This window comes from Branchiostoma floridae, chromosome 3, assembly GCF_000003815.2.
Source record: "Branchiostoma floridae strain S238N-H82 chromosome 3, Bfl_VNyyK, whole genome shotgun sequence".
Lineage (NCBI taxonomy): Eukaryota > Metazoa > Chordata > Leptocardii > Amphioxiformes > Branchiostomatidae > Branchiostoma > Branchiostoma floridae.
Genome location: NC_049981.1, coordinates 11520304 through 11532869, shown reverse-complemented (window position 1 = coordinate 11532869; position 12566 = coordinate 11520304). Strand labels below are relative to the sequence as shown.

Here is a 12566-nt window from a genome sequence, read left to right as displayed (position 1 = left end):
AATCGAAGAAGTGCATTCTTTTGACCAATGGTACCGTGGGGTATTTTTAGACTAGACCAATCGTGGACAGTGGACATTTGCATGTCTGCCAGCTGTCTGGAGTAAGGGGCTTATATACCCGCAGCTTCCCAGTACAAAACAACATCACGGCCGCTCGGTGACGCTTTGTTCTTTCAGCGACCTACCTAAGATGACAGGTTTGTTTGTTCATTTTCACAGAGTGCCTTTATGTGTGTTTATACGAATTGTATAAATTATTATCAGTCCAATGTTATTTCAAAAATCGATACCGATAGAATAGTGACCGTCGGATGATACAAAAACGCAGACCAAGCTGCACTTACATACCTGTGCCTTATCTATTACCTTAATCATTTCTTGACTTTCGATTGACAGGATCTGATTGGTGCCATCAAGTCCGGATCAACTGTAGCTGCAATGTTCCTGGTGGGACCTATCCTGGTGAGAGATTGTCCGGTGCCATCTCCACGGCTAGCTGTACGGTGACGTCCAGAACGATCGGTGCTTGTGTGTACGCCCTGCCAGAGGACCTGAAACTAAGATAACTTTTAATCTGTCTTATTGGGTGTAAAATGGAAACATCTCTCAGAGGTTGGCTGGGTCGTCGTCGTCGGTCTTTTGTGCGTTATGAACTACAACAAAGCAATTAATCTTTCTTTAACTAATCGTTTAAATTTCGCTTTGTTGCTTCCAGGTGCCATCAAGGTGACGTCCAGAAAGATCGGTGCTCGAGTCTACGCCCTGACAGAGGACCTGAAACTAAGTTAAGTACTCTTGTGTCTTACGGGGTGTAAACGGAAACATATAGCAGAGATGGGCGGGGACTTACTTTTCATCGGCATGGTAGGAAGTAAATTAATTTTGATTTCGTGTTAACTGTACAAACTCTTAGTTGATGGTAAGGTGCTTGAGTGTGTTTTGTTGACATTCTGAGCGATGTTGTCGGGAGGGGTCTATATTAGGACATTTTGTAAATGGGGGCTCCTTTTGCACCCAGGGCTTCAGTCCGTTTCTGTGGTGTGCAGGCCTGGTGTGTGGCTGGTTTGGTTTCTGTGATTGTGTCGATAGCCGGGATGGTAGTCAATTATTTCAAATTCTGTTCTTTACAAAACAGGGTTTTCCCTGGTTCACCATCTGTTGTCATTTCTGTTTTATGTCATGGTCAGTGGTTGTCGGGGACCTAGACCATTACATAATCTGCCTCGTGTTGTTTTCTTGGGTCCCGAACCAAGAGAACGGCACAGGCCAGAAAGGAGGACAGGTGGCTGAAGAGCCTATTTAATACATTACTAGTTTAGTCGTTTAGATAAAACTTGACATCTCGGCGTCGACATAGTCACAGAAACTGAATCAACTATGCATTGGGCTTGTATATCACAGAAGCAGACTGAAGCAATGAGTGCAGAAATAGTTTCGAAAATTCAAGCAAAACAATCATAAGGCAGCATTATGCCAAAAGCAGCATTACTTAGGATTTCATCAAAGCACACTCAACACCCTGCCACCAAACAAGAGATAATGATTCCTCTCGCTATTTCTATGTTAAAACTAGAACTGAAATTACAATGCCAAAACAAGTGAATTTCCTGCCATGCCAATACACGTAACTGAGCTTTCTTTTAGGTACAGTCTTCCCACATTTCTGAGTAAGGTTTAACGTTTGTCTCGTTTTTTTTCTCCCGAGGATCATCGCACCGTAAGAAGAAATGTCTGGACGCGGAAAGGGAGGCGAGGACTGGCGAAGGAAGGTGCCGAACGTGAGCGAACGGGCTTCGCAGTCTTCTATGACGAGGTATCGTATTGCATTGTGTGAAAACACATGTTTTTAACTATAGGACAACAGTCTTTGTCAATGAATAACTTTTTCTTTCCATTTGTGTTGGCACACTAGTTTAAGTTTACATTTTCAATGTACCTTATGTACCTGGGCTGTTTGTAAGGTGGAACTTCTGCATATCACTGTATACTAGTAGTACATAGTAGTATTTTGGTGTCGAGTTTCTAGATACTTGCCATTGGACATGCCCTGAGCCTTTTGTGTTTGTGGCAGCGGTGGTATATATGGCAGCTTATGCATATGTCTGTTTATTATATTTTCTAGAAGTGCCTGGGCTTGGTAAGCGAGGAAAGGCACCGGGGAATGGAGGTTTCAAAGTGTCACCGTTACTGCAAGTGTTTCGTGACAACATCCGGTGCATCACCAAGCCAGGGCACGAGTCTTTCCCGATATAGACAAGGTATTGTGCTGTATTGTGTCTACAGTTCCTACATGCCATTGAGCAAGCGTTGAACCTTTTGTGTTTGTTACAGCGGCGTTGACGTAGCGAGCAGCTGATGCATGTTTTTTTCTTTACTGATATCACAGCAATGTCTGGACGGTACCGTCACCGAAGGCGCTTCACAACATCCGGGGAGACGGTGGTCCTGGCGGAAGGCGTCTTACTCTTAGTGTCTCCCCTCATAGCTGGACTTCAGCAGCTTCTTGAGATGACATTCCATAACTAGCCATGGATGTACGTATGGAAGTCGGCTCTACAAACCAGACATTTGAGAAGGTATTGCACTGTGCTGCGTGAAATAAAATATCGGCTTATAGCATCAGCCATATTAATAGCATTGTATATTGTTTAGGCAGTCTGTACAGACTGACGAAGTAGAAATTGAAATAGCATTCGAGATGTCTTATTTATACACAGCATTCCCGTTTGCCATTCGACAGACATTGAGCCTAGTGTGTTTGTTGTAGCGGTGTTGACACAAATGACGCATGTCTTCTTCTACCTATTTGTTAGAAATATCTGGACGCCATAAGGGAGGAGAGGATCTAAAGCGTCACCGTCACTGACAATATCGTGCTTCGTGACAACACCAAGTGAATCACCAAGGAGGTGGACAGTCTTTCCCATATATAAGTTGCACAATATTGTCTGAATGCAGTTATAGCATAGCAACCTTTGTTAATACCTGATGTCCTTGTAACTTGGCGAATTTAAGCTTAGTTTAATGGTTGATGAACAATGTTCAGGTGAACAGTGCTTACTAGAGTTTTCTTTCTTTTCAAACTTAGGACTGGTTGAACAGTTTAGCTGTGAGTCAGATGATACGTGCGCACGTTCCGGCCCAGCCCTGCTTCTGCACCTGTACTGGAGGGATGAAGCAGACCATGAGACTGTTGACAGGTGAGTGCATCCTCTACAACTCGTTTCAACCTGACCCTGCAAAAATTCAGGCCACTGTCACTGTTGTTGAACCGTTTCTGCCAACTTTGAACATTTCGCGTTACACTTTATTTAGCGATACAGACATTACAGTAGTCTAATAACTTCCTCTGCATAATTTGTCACCACCAGTTCTACTCCTTGCAGGACATAAGGCTTCCTTGTGCCTTTTCAAAAATCTTTTGACTAGAAAGCTAGTAGCAAAACGATGGAAGTCTAGCTCGTCATCATTGATTGTAATTCACTTTCTTGCAGTCACAATAAGTTGGGAAGGAGACATCTCAGCATCTTCCAGGACCGCATTGATTGAGGCTTCCTGATCAACTACAGCTGCAATGTTCATGGTGGGACTTATCCTGGTGAGAGATTGTCCGACGCCATCTCAACGGTGACGTCCAGCCAGTAGGCGTTACGACATTTTGTAAATAGATGCTCCTTTTGCCCTCAGGGCTAAAGCCAGTTTCTGTGGCGTACAAGCTTGGTGTGTGACTGGTTTTGTTTCTGTGACTGTGTCGATGGCCGGAATTTTTTTCGGTCAGTTACTGTTAATTTTGTCCATTATAAACAGGGGTTTCCCTGGTTCACCATCTGTTGTCATTTCTGTTTTATGTCATGGTCAGTGGTTGTCGGGGACCTAGACCATTACATAATCTGCCTCGTGTTGTTTTCTTGGGTCCCGAACCAAGAGGACGGCACAGGCACAGTTATCATGTATATCGCTATGTTAGATACATGTACATATAGGTATGCTTACTTACGTTAGGTGTTAGGTAAGTTTTGCCCATATTTCTGAGTGAAGGTCTTTTTTTGTTTGTTAAGTGGCTTGGACATGTAGTGTAGTGTAGTTTAGACGCTTTTTGTAAGCAGCCTCTGTTTTTTGTGTACTTGTTAGATGCCATTTTAGTACAGGGGTGGCTGACGCTGGTTTCTTTTTTGTGTGCATTTCACTTTTTTCATTCTTGTAGAAAAGTGGTCTTCATGTTAGAATTCAGTAAATGTCAACATTGTCAGTTAATTTAAATCAGTCCTTTGGAAATTTCCCTAGTAACTGAGGCTAAGGCTGGCGCTGACACTAACACAACGACGCACATACACACACATACACTAACCCCACCAAACACACACTAACATACTAATACAACATCTTTTTGACGGACACTAATAATCAGCTCAAATGCCTTAGCCTTAGACTGAAAAACTTCTATGATTCTTTAAGTACAAAGGCTCCACGACACCTCTATACCATGTACTGACAATGTCAATATTTACTGATTCTAGGCTGTTAGCCACTGCGTTCTTGTAATTATTAATCTGAATAGGTTAGATGTTCATTTTTGATGCTAAGTTTGTTGTGCGGTTTATATGTTATACACTTCGCATTCATCTATTTTGTCAGCAATTGTTAATAAACAAATATGTTGAAATCAGCTGATTGTGTTGTTTGTTTTACATTAGAATTGAATTAATTAGGTTGGTTGGTTGGTTGGTTCTTCTTTCCCACGCCCTCATCCAGGGCCTACCTTCCAATACCATCCAACTTAATGTGAAATGTCTGCCCCCCCCCCCCCTTAGAGTCTAGCCACATGTGAAATGGTTGTTTTCCACTTAGCATACGCTTTCTTCCAATAAATAACCTTTAGCCCCATGTCAAATGGATGGCCCCTTTCCAGATCCTTAACCCCATATAAAATAGATGACAGACACAATTAATACATCAGTCATAAAGGTTGAAATCTGTTGGGCTCGATCGTGGAACTCTAGTTTTTTTCCATCCAAATTGTTTTCCTAAGTATATGCCATGTTGATTGCTGATTATACGGATGATATCATCGTTCTCGCATCTACTTTCGACCGTTAAAAAAAACGTCATTAACTATACTGTAAATAGTACAAAGTAGCTGTAAATTTAGGAAATTAATGCCGTAAAATGCAAAACAGTCACTGTGGTTGATGTCATACAATACAAAAAGTCAATTCACAGGTACTAGGTCAAAGAAGAAGATGTGAAAGAACGAATTTATAGCACTATTGGTAGGTATGCCGTGCTCCGTGTGTTCAGTCATTAGTTCAACTTCCTGACAATTTGGTTTCATAATGAAGGTAAATTTGTTTTTGTCCAAAATTTGATATGCGTACGCTCGGATCAGCTTTAGGATTCCCAGTTGATGTCATCCATGTAATCAAATCAACATGGCCTAATCAACGTAAAACTATTAGACGTGCCGGACCGCGCGCTTAAACAAATTGGTGCAAGCCATTTTTACCTGTCACTGCATGCTGTTGACAAGTGACAGGGCAGATGTGATACTACTCTCAAGTTAATTACTTTAAACAGTGTCAAATACAAAGAACAATGAAGAAACTTAAGCTTAATTAACAATAATAATGTGAAACAATAACATAGTGGCCCAACATCTTATCGCCCCAGTCCTGGAGTGATTTGATGAGCCCATCAGTCAAACAGAGATAGAAGCGCTTTATGTCATGAATCTAACATACAAATTATATAATTGTGTGTGTGACTTCTATATCTGCTTGGAGCCACTAATTATAATTCATACCTTCACAGTATTTAACAGCATTTCATTGTCTGACAGTGAAAAGCAGTATGACACTGCAATTTGATAAACAAAATATTAGGAACATTCCATTTTAGCCAAAGGTGCATTTCTTGTTATTTGAATTTGGCCTTTTGGGCAGTTCAGTCATGGGCTATAAAAAATAACATGCACGATTTATTAGATAAGCAATTTCGTTAAAAAAAAGAAGAAACGCTCATGCAAAAATGTTTTTCATAAAGGTTTCCTAAAGTTGGCAGTGGGTGCTAGTCTGTCTAAAATAACTGCAGTGGTTTGCGCCGTCGCGACGATTATAACCAGTTTTTCAACTCGCGGTCATTAAAAAGTCCTCATCGCTCGGAGCTTCTTTTTGGCCCACCGACACTCAGACAGCACGCATAGACAACGCTCGGCGCCTTGGAATTCTTCTCTTCGCACCTTTGAAGACAGTGCACGAGTAATCAACTCAGGAAGTTACAATTGCAGGTGAGTTTGTTACGCATCTTTGTAAAACTTAGAACAAACCGAAGACTATAAAGCAAACAAATGTACAAGTTTTATAACCACTACGCCCCTCCCTCCCAAAATGGCGGCGGCCTGAAATCGACGTCATGCTTCTTGGAAGCCTTATAACATTCAGTTGTTTGGTATATACGGTAGAACCAGAAAAATGTCTAGCATGTGCATGATGTATGAAACAACTTGCAACCTTTTTTTCCTCTCGCAAAGCAGAAAATAGCTTGAGCAAACTTATCAATGATCAAGAAAGAACCACGCCTACATGTATGTATTCCAGTTTTGACTGCCCCAAACTAAGGTGTATAAAACAGTTTTTTAAGCGTTAATTTACTGTAGAGTGGAACTTGATAATACTGATTACGCCCTTCCTTAGAGTATTTCTTAGATACCTAAAGATCTAAATGCACCTATAAATGACTTGTTCAAAGGACGGCATACAATTAAGCCATCGAATTATTTATTAAGGCGGGCATTAGAAAAAAAATCACCTGGGGGGCTCCAGTTCTTTACTTTGACGTCATTAGTTTTACATTTTCTTAGCTAAAGCAAAGTGGACGGAACGATTAAAAGGCTAGGCCCGCCATTTTGAATTACGGGTGTAATGGTGCGTGAAATAATTACGGGGAGCCCTACTGTTTCAACGTGGCAACAGTCACGTGACAGGAACTTATGGGAACATAGATTGTTCTTGTCTAATCAATGGAAACTTCTTTCTTTCTTTTTCTTTTTCTTTCTCTGCTTCTTTCCCTTATTTCTGTCTTTCCTTTTCTTCTTTTTGTGTCTGTCTCTCTACCTTTTCTTTCATTCTCTCATACTTCCATCATCCTCTCCGTCCCCATCTTTCATCTCTCTTTCTCCCACTTCCTCATTTCTCTTGTACCTCTTTCCCCCTTCTCCCTATCCCTCTACATATATGGTAATTGGAAGTGTGTTTACCAAACATGTAAAGTTGCAGGGTAGTAGAGCTTTACTTAGCTTACATTGTGTGAAAGAAAACTCTACTATCCTATGACCTACCAACCCGATGAAACTATTTCCGGATGTACAGTTGCACTTATAAGCTACAGTTGAACTAATAACGAGACCAATGTTTACTTGCAGACGTTCACACTTGGCATCAATACAGTCCACTATTCCAAGTCACGATGAAAACGTTTGTTACTTTCGGTAAGTCTCACATCTTCCACTTATATATGATTGCTTATTGGGATTTCAAGAAAAATATGTAAGTTGGCTGAAAAATGCACTCAACACTTTTTCTGATACAGAATAGAAGACTTAAGTGGGAGTCTTACTGTACTACACAGAATTGCTTCATGTATTGGCAAGCTGGTACAATCTGTTGCCTGAAATTGCAACTTTTTAGATGCTCAAAAAGTTACAACTCGCCAGATGGAGCAACAGGGCATAAAAAGGCGCAAAGCGGCGCAAGACGGCGCAATTTCTATATATATTTCATAATATCTTACCTTTGCTGCGCCAAGTGCTATAAATGAACATCGTTTGATAACAATAAATCTCGCTTTGATGCGTTATCAATCATTTTAATTTCCTAGCGCAATGGCGCCCCTATCTAGAATATCTTGATGCTGTCTTTGATTTTATTGTCGTTACACAGGAGGCCGGATAGTACCTACCTATCAGTTGCTTGATATGATGAATTATCCCTAGAGGGCGCAATTACAACATTTCTTTATTTCATTATCTCAGGTGTTCTACTTTTCTGCGTCGCGGCCAGCCTGGCACAGGAGGAGACGACGGACGAGTGCAACAACTACCAGGAGTTAAGCGACGCCTGGAGGAGCGTCCTGAATCACAAGCCGGAGGCGGGGTGGGATGACGTCATTTGTGACGGTAACGACACGGCGGTGGGGGTGGACGAGGGGTGGTACCGCTTCACGGGGGAGGCCGGGGACAGGATGCCCGTGCAGGCCCCCACCATGTACCGCTGCGGCGCGCACGCAGGCGTCTTCCTGAACGGACAACACCCCTTCATCGAGGAGGGCATCGTCACCCGTCAGGCATGCGCACACTTCTCCGACAACCACTGCTACTGGAGCTGGGACATCAAGGTTCGCGCATGCCCAGACGGGTATTACGTGTACAAGCTGCCCAAGCCTGTAACGTGTAAGCTAGCGTACTGCGGCACAACCGTGGATATAGAAATCCCTGAAGAACCTCAGCAAAAACACGTGCCAGATTTGTAACTTGTAAGGTTCATATAGGTGATAAAACATAGATAATAGAGGTACATTTCCTGTGTCTTAGTGCTATAGGGAAAAAAGCTACGTATACAAGCTTTGGTAATGAAGGTTTATTTTCTCTGTGTCTTGGGGGGATAATAAAGAGACAAGAATAGTTGATGGAGATTTATTTTCTGTGTTTTGTAGGAATGCTATTGGATAAAGCATCATAGACATGGTTATTAAAGGTGGACCAGGTATATTTTCTATGTGTCTTGACATACTATAGAAAAGTACGCACATCTACTAGAAGTATACTTTCTACGTGTCTTGTAGGAATGATATATAGAAACAAAAATTAAAGATGGAGGTATATTTTCTATGTGTCTTGTAGGAATGATATTGGAGAACTAACATAGTTATTGGAGGTACATTTTCTATGTCTTGTAAGAATAATAATTATAGTTAATACAGAGAAATATTTTAGACTCTTAACTATCTAGATTCTGGACAGTAAATTGTATCAATTATCACAATTGTCTGGCGCTCATCAATTGTATGGATAGAATCGAAACTTTCATCAATAAAAGTCTTTGAGAGGAAGGCAAGTTGTGTTTTTTGTTTATTTTTGACAGTGGTGTACATGTGTGTCCGCGGTTGGTATTTGAATGGATGAACTGGAAGGTAGGTCAAAGTTGCCAGATAGGTTCCAAAAAAGGTTGCAGGAGTTGGTCCGAGTCCAAAGTTTCTCACACCGTGCGACAGGATGTATCATTTGCTCAACACTATCATGATTTTATCCTTACTAGCGTAACAAGACCATAGCACACCCAGGTCAAAAGGTACAAGCAGAATTTCTGCTGCAGTACCAAAGTCACATACCAGGGGACCCAAAATGACCTTGACTTTCGTCTTCACAACACCTACCCACATACCAAATATCATGGCAATCCATCAAGAGGTTCTTCGGCTATGCTGACTACAAAAATCCGGAAACATATACAAACAGACAGACAGACAGACAGACAGACAGACAGACACACCCAAAACTATTTTTTATGGAGATAATTAAGACAGCTTGGTTCAAATTCACACTTGCATTTCAGGGCACTCTTCAATTTTACTCGATGACCAAAAAGGTACAGGGTACAGTTTCGTCCAGCAGTGCATGTACAGCGCAGCGACAGTTCACGGTACTGCAGTTATCTATGAATGAGCATCAGCCTCACCTTAAATGGCCTCAAATGCGCATCTGGAACGCTTTCAACTCATATTTCCCTCAGCGAATTAGATGAAGCATAACCGGTACAACTACCTCACCTAGCCTGGGTTGTTTTGTCCGTATATTAGACTCAACCTACATGTACCTACAAACGTAGCGCTACCTGTTATGTTAGGGCCACATTTCTAAAACCAGCGGCCAGTCGGGCTGCAGCTGTTTTATTTAGAAAACGGAAAATAGACATGTATACCTTGAAATAAACGCAAATTATGCCCACGACTCTCCTTTTTACGTGTTGTGTGTCTTAGTTTATCTTGTATCATATTTTTCGTTCCCGAAAGCGTTGCCCAGTCGGGCCCCGGCCTGGTAATGTGAACTATGCTTAACCGTTCGATACTAATCATTGTTCACTTTGGGCCAAGTACACATGTTGAGTTGTATTACGCAAAAGCCAACTCTCACAAGCAATAAAGAACGACAGAAGTATGATTTTTAGTCATGACTCTCCAGTATACAAAGCAATGAAATAGGTTTGCATCCAGCTGATTCCAGCGATACTACAATATAGGCTCTTGAAGTTCGCGGGGATTTAGTTCCGTGTTAGCTGGAAAAAGAAGTATTCACGGTGGTTTTATGTTCGCGGTAGCACCATGCACTGTAGTCTTTAACTGCCATGGAAAATAGTTCGTGGTGAATTGGTAACGAACATAAAACTACCGCGAGAATTTCATATTCCATATGCAAGACGACACTGTGTTTCATAAGCGTGTTTTTTTCCCAACTTACACAATAGCTAACTTACACAACTAGGTGTGCGTCAGCAATAACGGATGTGGTATTTACGTTTACAAGTATAAGCTGGGTATGTCTGGCAGGCGGGCAAATATGATGAAAGCAAATTTAATTTGGGAATATTTCTTTAATGTCAAACTAATCAAATTTCCACGATAACACCTGAGCTAAACTATGAAAGGGGCCGATTCTTCTTTTATAAGACATAGTCACGAAACTTCAAAGAATCTGAAAATGAATCAAAGTAACCACATGGGGTCTTACTTTTACGTAACCTGGCGTTTGACGTTTCTTTCGGCGTTAGGGCTTTGGCTGAGCTTCCTTCGGTAATCTTTTACCCCGGGTGGTTGCTTCTAAGATTAGGAGTTAGATTTTGGAGGAGATTCTCAATGAACTCTTACCAGATACGAAAGATTATATACCCGGCTGAAAGAAAGCTTTACCGGCCCAAAGAGAGCCTGGTACACCTGCGGTAGACTACGAACCGCCTAGTACTAGCGATAGAAGTTGCAACAATCCTTTGACATTTGAAAACGTTTGCTGTCGAAAACATTATATTTGTACACTTTCAGCTGTGTGTCCATACTGCTCCTGGCACTTTATCTTTTTCCTTTTTGAGAAGACATACAGAGCAATGCACGTTAACAACAAGTAGCAGGAAATGACATTTTCTGTAGGATGAATAGCTTTAGGGAGATCGTAATCCTATGTATGATTTATGATTGTTGATATATCAACTTTTTTCTCAGATTTTTTTCTGGGAGATTTTAAGGTTTAATCCAACCGTTTGATCCGGCCCGACCTGCTGTGGTCTTCCGAACGTCCTCCTTTATGATTTAGGCTGAATTGATTATTTGATTAGCTTCGCCAAAAATATTTGGTTTTGGTAGCATTTCTTTGTATATAAACATGTATGTATGTATGTATGTATGTATGTATGTATGTATGTATGTATGTATGTACACTACCAAAAATGATTTTTTCTTATTTTGCTTACCCCATGGACAATTCTTATATGAAGAAAAATATTATTGCATGAAGAAAATTGAGAATAAAATTCAAGCAAAACGAGAAACCACAATTTTTTTTTAGACATATAAGCAAAATCTTCTTAAATTTTCTTATGATGCAAGAAAAAAATTCTACAAATTCTTGTTATTTTCTTACCAGATTCAACTCTTAAGAAATGCAAGAATTTTTTTCTTCCTGGAATATAAATTTTCTGTGAGGAAGCAAAACAAGATAAACAAGAAGAGGCATTTTAAGAAATACAAGAAAACAAATCTCAAATTTTCTCAAAAACTTGACAAGCAAAAATTTGCTTGCCCCATGGACAAGCACATTTTTCTAAGATTTCTTAGAGACAGAATAATTTTCTTCCTGGAAGAAAAATTTTCTGTGAGGAAGCAAAACAAGATAAACAAGAAAAAGCATTTTTGGTAGTGTATGCATATGTGTGTGTGTGTCTGTCTGTGTGTGTGTGTGTGTGTGTGTCTGTGTGTGTCTATCTGTCTGTGTGTGTGTCTGTGTGTGTGTGTGTGTGTCTGTCTGTCTCTGTGTGTGTGTGTGTGTGTGTGTGTGTGTGTGTGTGTGTGTGTGTGTGTGTGTGTGTATGACAGTATGTGGTTTTACAGCATGCCTACTTTTTCATGTCCTGTGGGAAAATAACTGACATACACATGATTTTCCCACTTAGTGATAAGATCGTAATTCAACCAACGGACTGGACCATATTTCTATATTGGTCTCAACGACCTGAAATAATCCCCACGCTGTTAAACTCTGCCACTATCTAAACGATAACATCTGCGTTCCATTCATAAAATGTCGCCTCCTTGTTTCTGTGTGTCACAAAAGGTAACGTGGTGAGAATACATTTGCTGAACCTCCACTCTCTCAAGTTACATCGACCAAACACGCCTGACTGAGCTGTCAATCACAGCCTCCCTTCCTATTAACTCCATTAAGCCAATGGTCAACACGACCAGTTCCGTACCATAATTTGTCAAAAAAATTACCCCACTTTGCGGACAATGAAAGAGCTTGGATGTTT

The 12566-nt window shown here is 40.9% G+C and overlaps 1 protein-coding gene and 1 long non-coding RNA gene across 2 annotated transcripts; both read left to right on the top strand.

Annotated features, from left to right (window-relative positions):
* Positions 1 to 1674: 1674 nt before the first annotated feature.
* Positions 1675 to 4250, top strand: LOC118410728. Its single transcript, XR_004830591.1, has 6 exons — positions 1675 to 1813; positions 2123 to 2258; positions 2387 to 2576; positions 2814 to 2909; positions 3089 to 3200; positions 3495 to 4250. It is a non-coding gene; the product is annotated as an uncharacterized LOC118410728 (long non-coding RNA).
* A 1892-nt stretch (positions 4251 to 6142) lies between these two features.
* On the top strand, positions 6143 to 9107 carry LOC118412527 (oncoprotein-induced transcript 3 protein-like). Its single transcript, XM_035815425.1, has 3 exons — positions 6143 to 6283; positions 7418 to 7483; positions 8027 to 9107. Exons 2-3 carry the CDS (start codon positions 7462 to 7464, stop codon positions 8521 to 8523), a joined length of 519 nt encoding a protein of 172 aa, XP_035671318.1. The 5' UTR covers positions 6143 to 6283; positions 7418 to 7461; the 3' UTR covers positions 8524 to 9107.
* The last annotated feature ends 3459 nt before the right edge of the window (positions 9108 to 12566 follow it).

Bases quoted from the DNA above. Each gene is read 5' to 3' on its own strand.
- LOC118412527 (XM_035815425.1), top strand. From the start codon at position 7,462: ATGAAAACGTTTGTTACTTTCG. The intron at 7,484-8,026 runs GTAAGTCTCACA...TCATTATCTCAG, and splicing joins GAAAACGTTTGTTACTTTCG to GTGTTCTACTTTTCTGCGTC.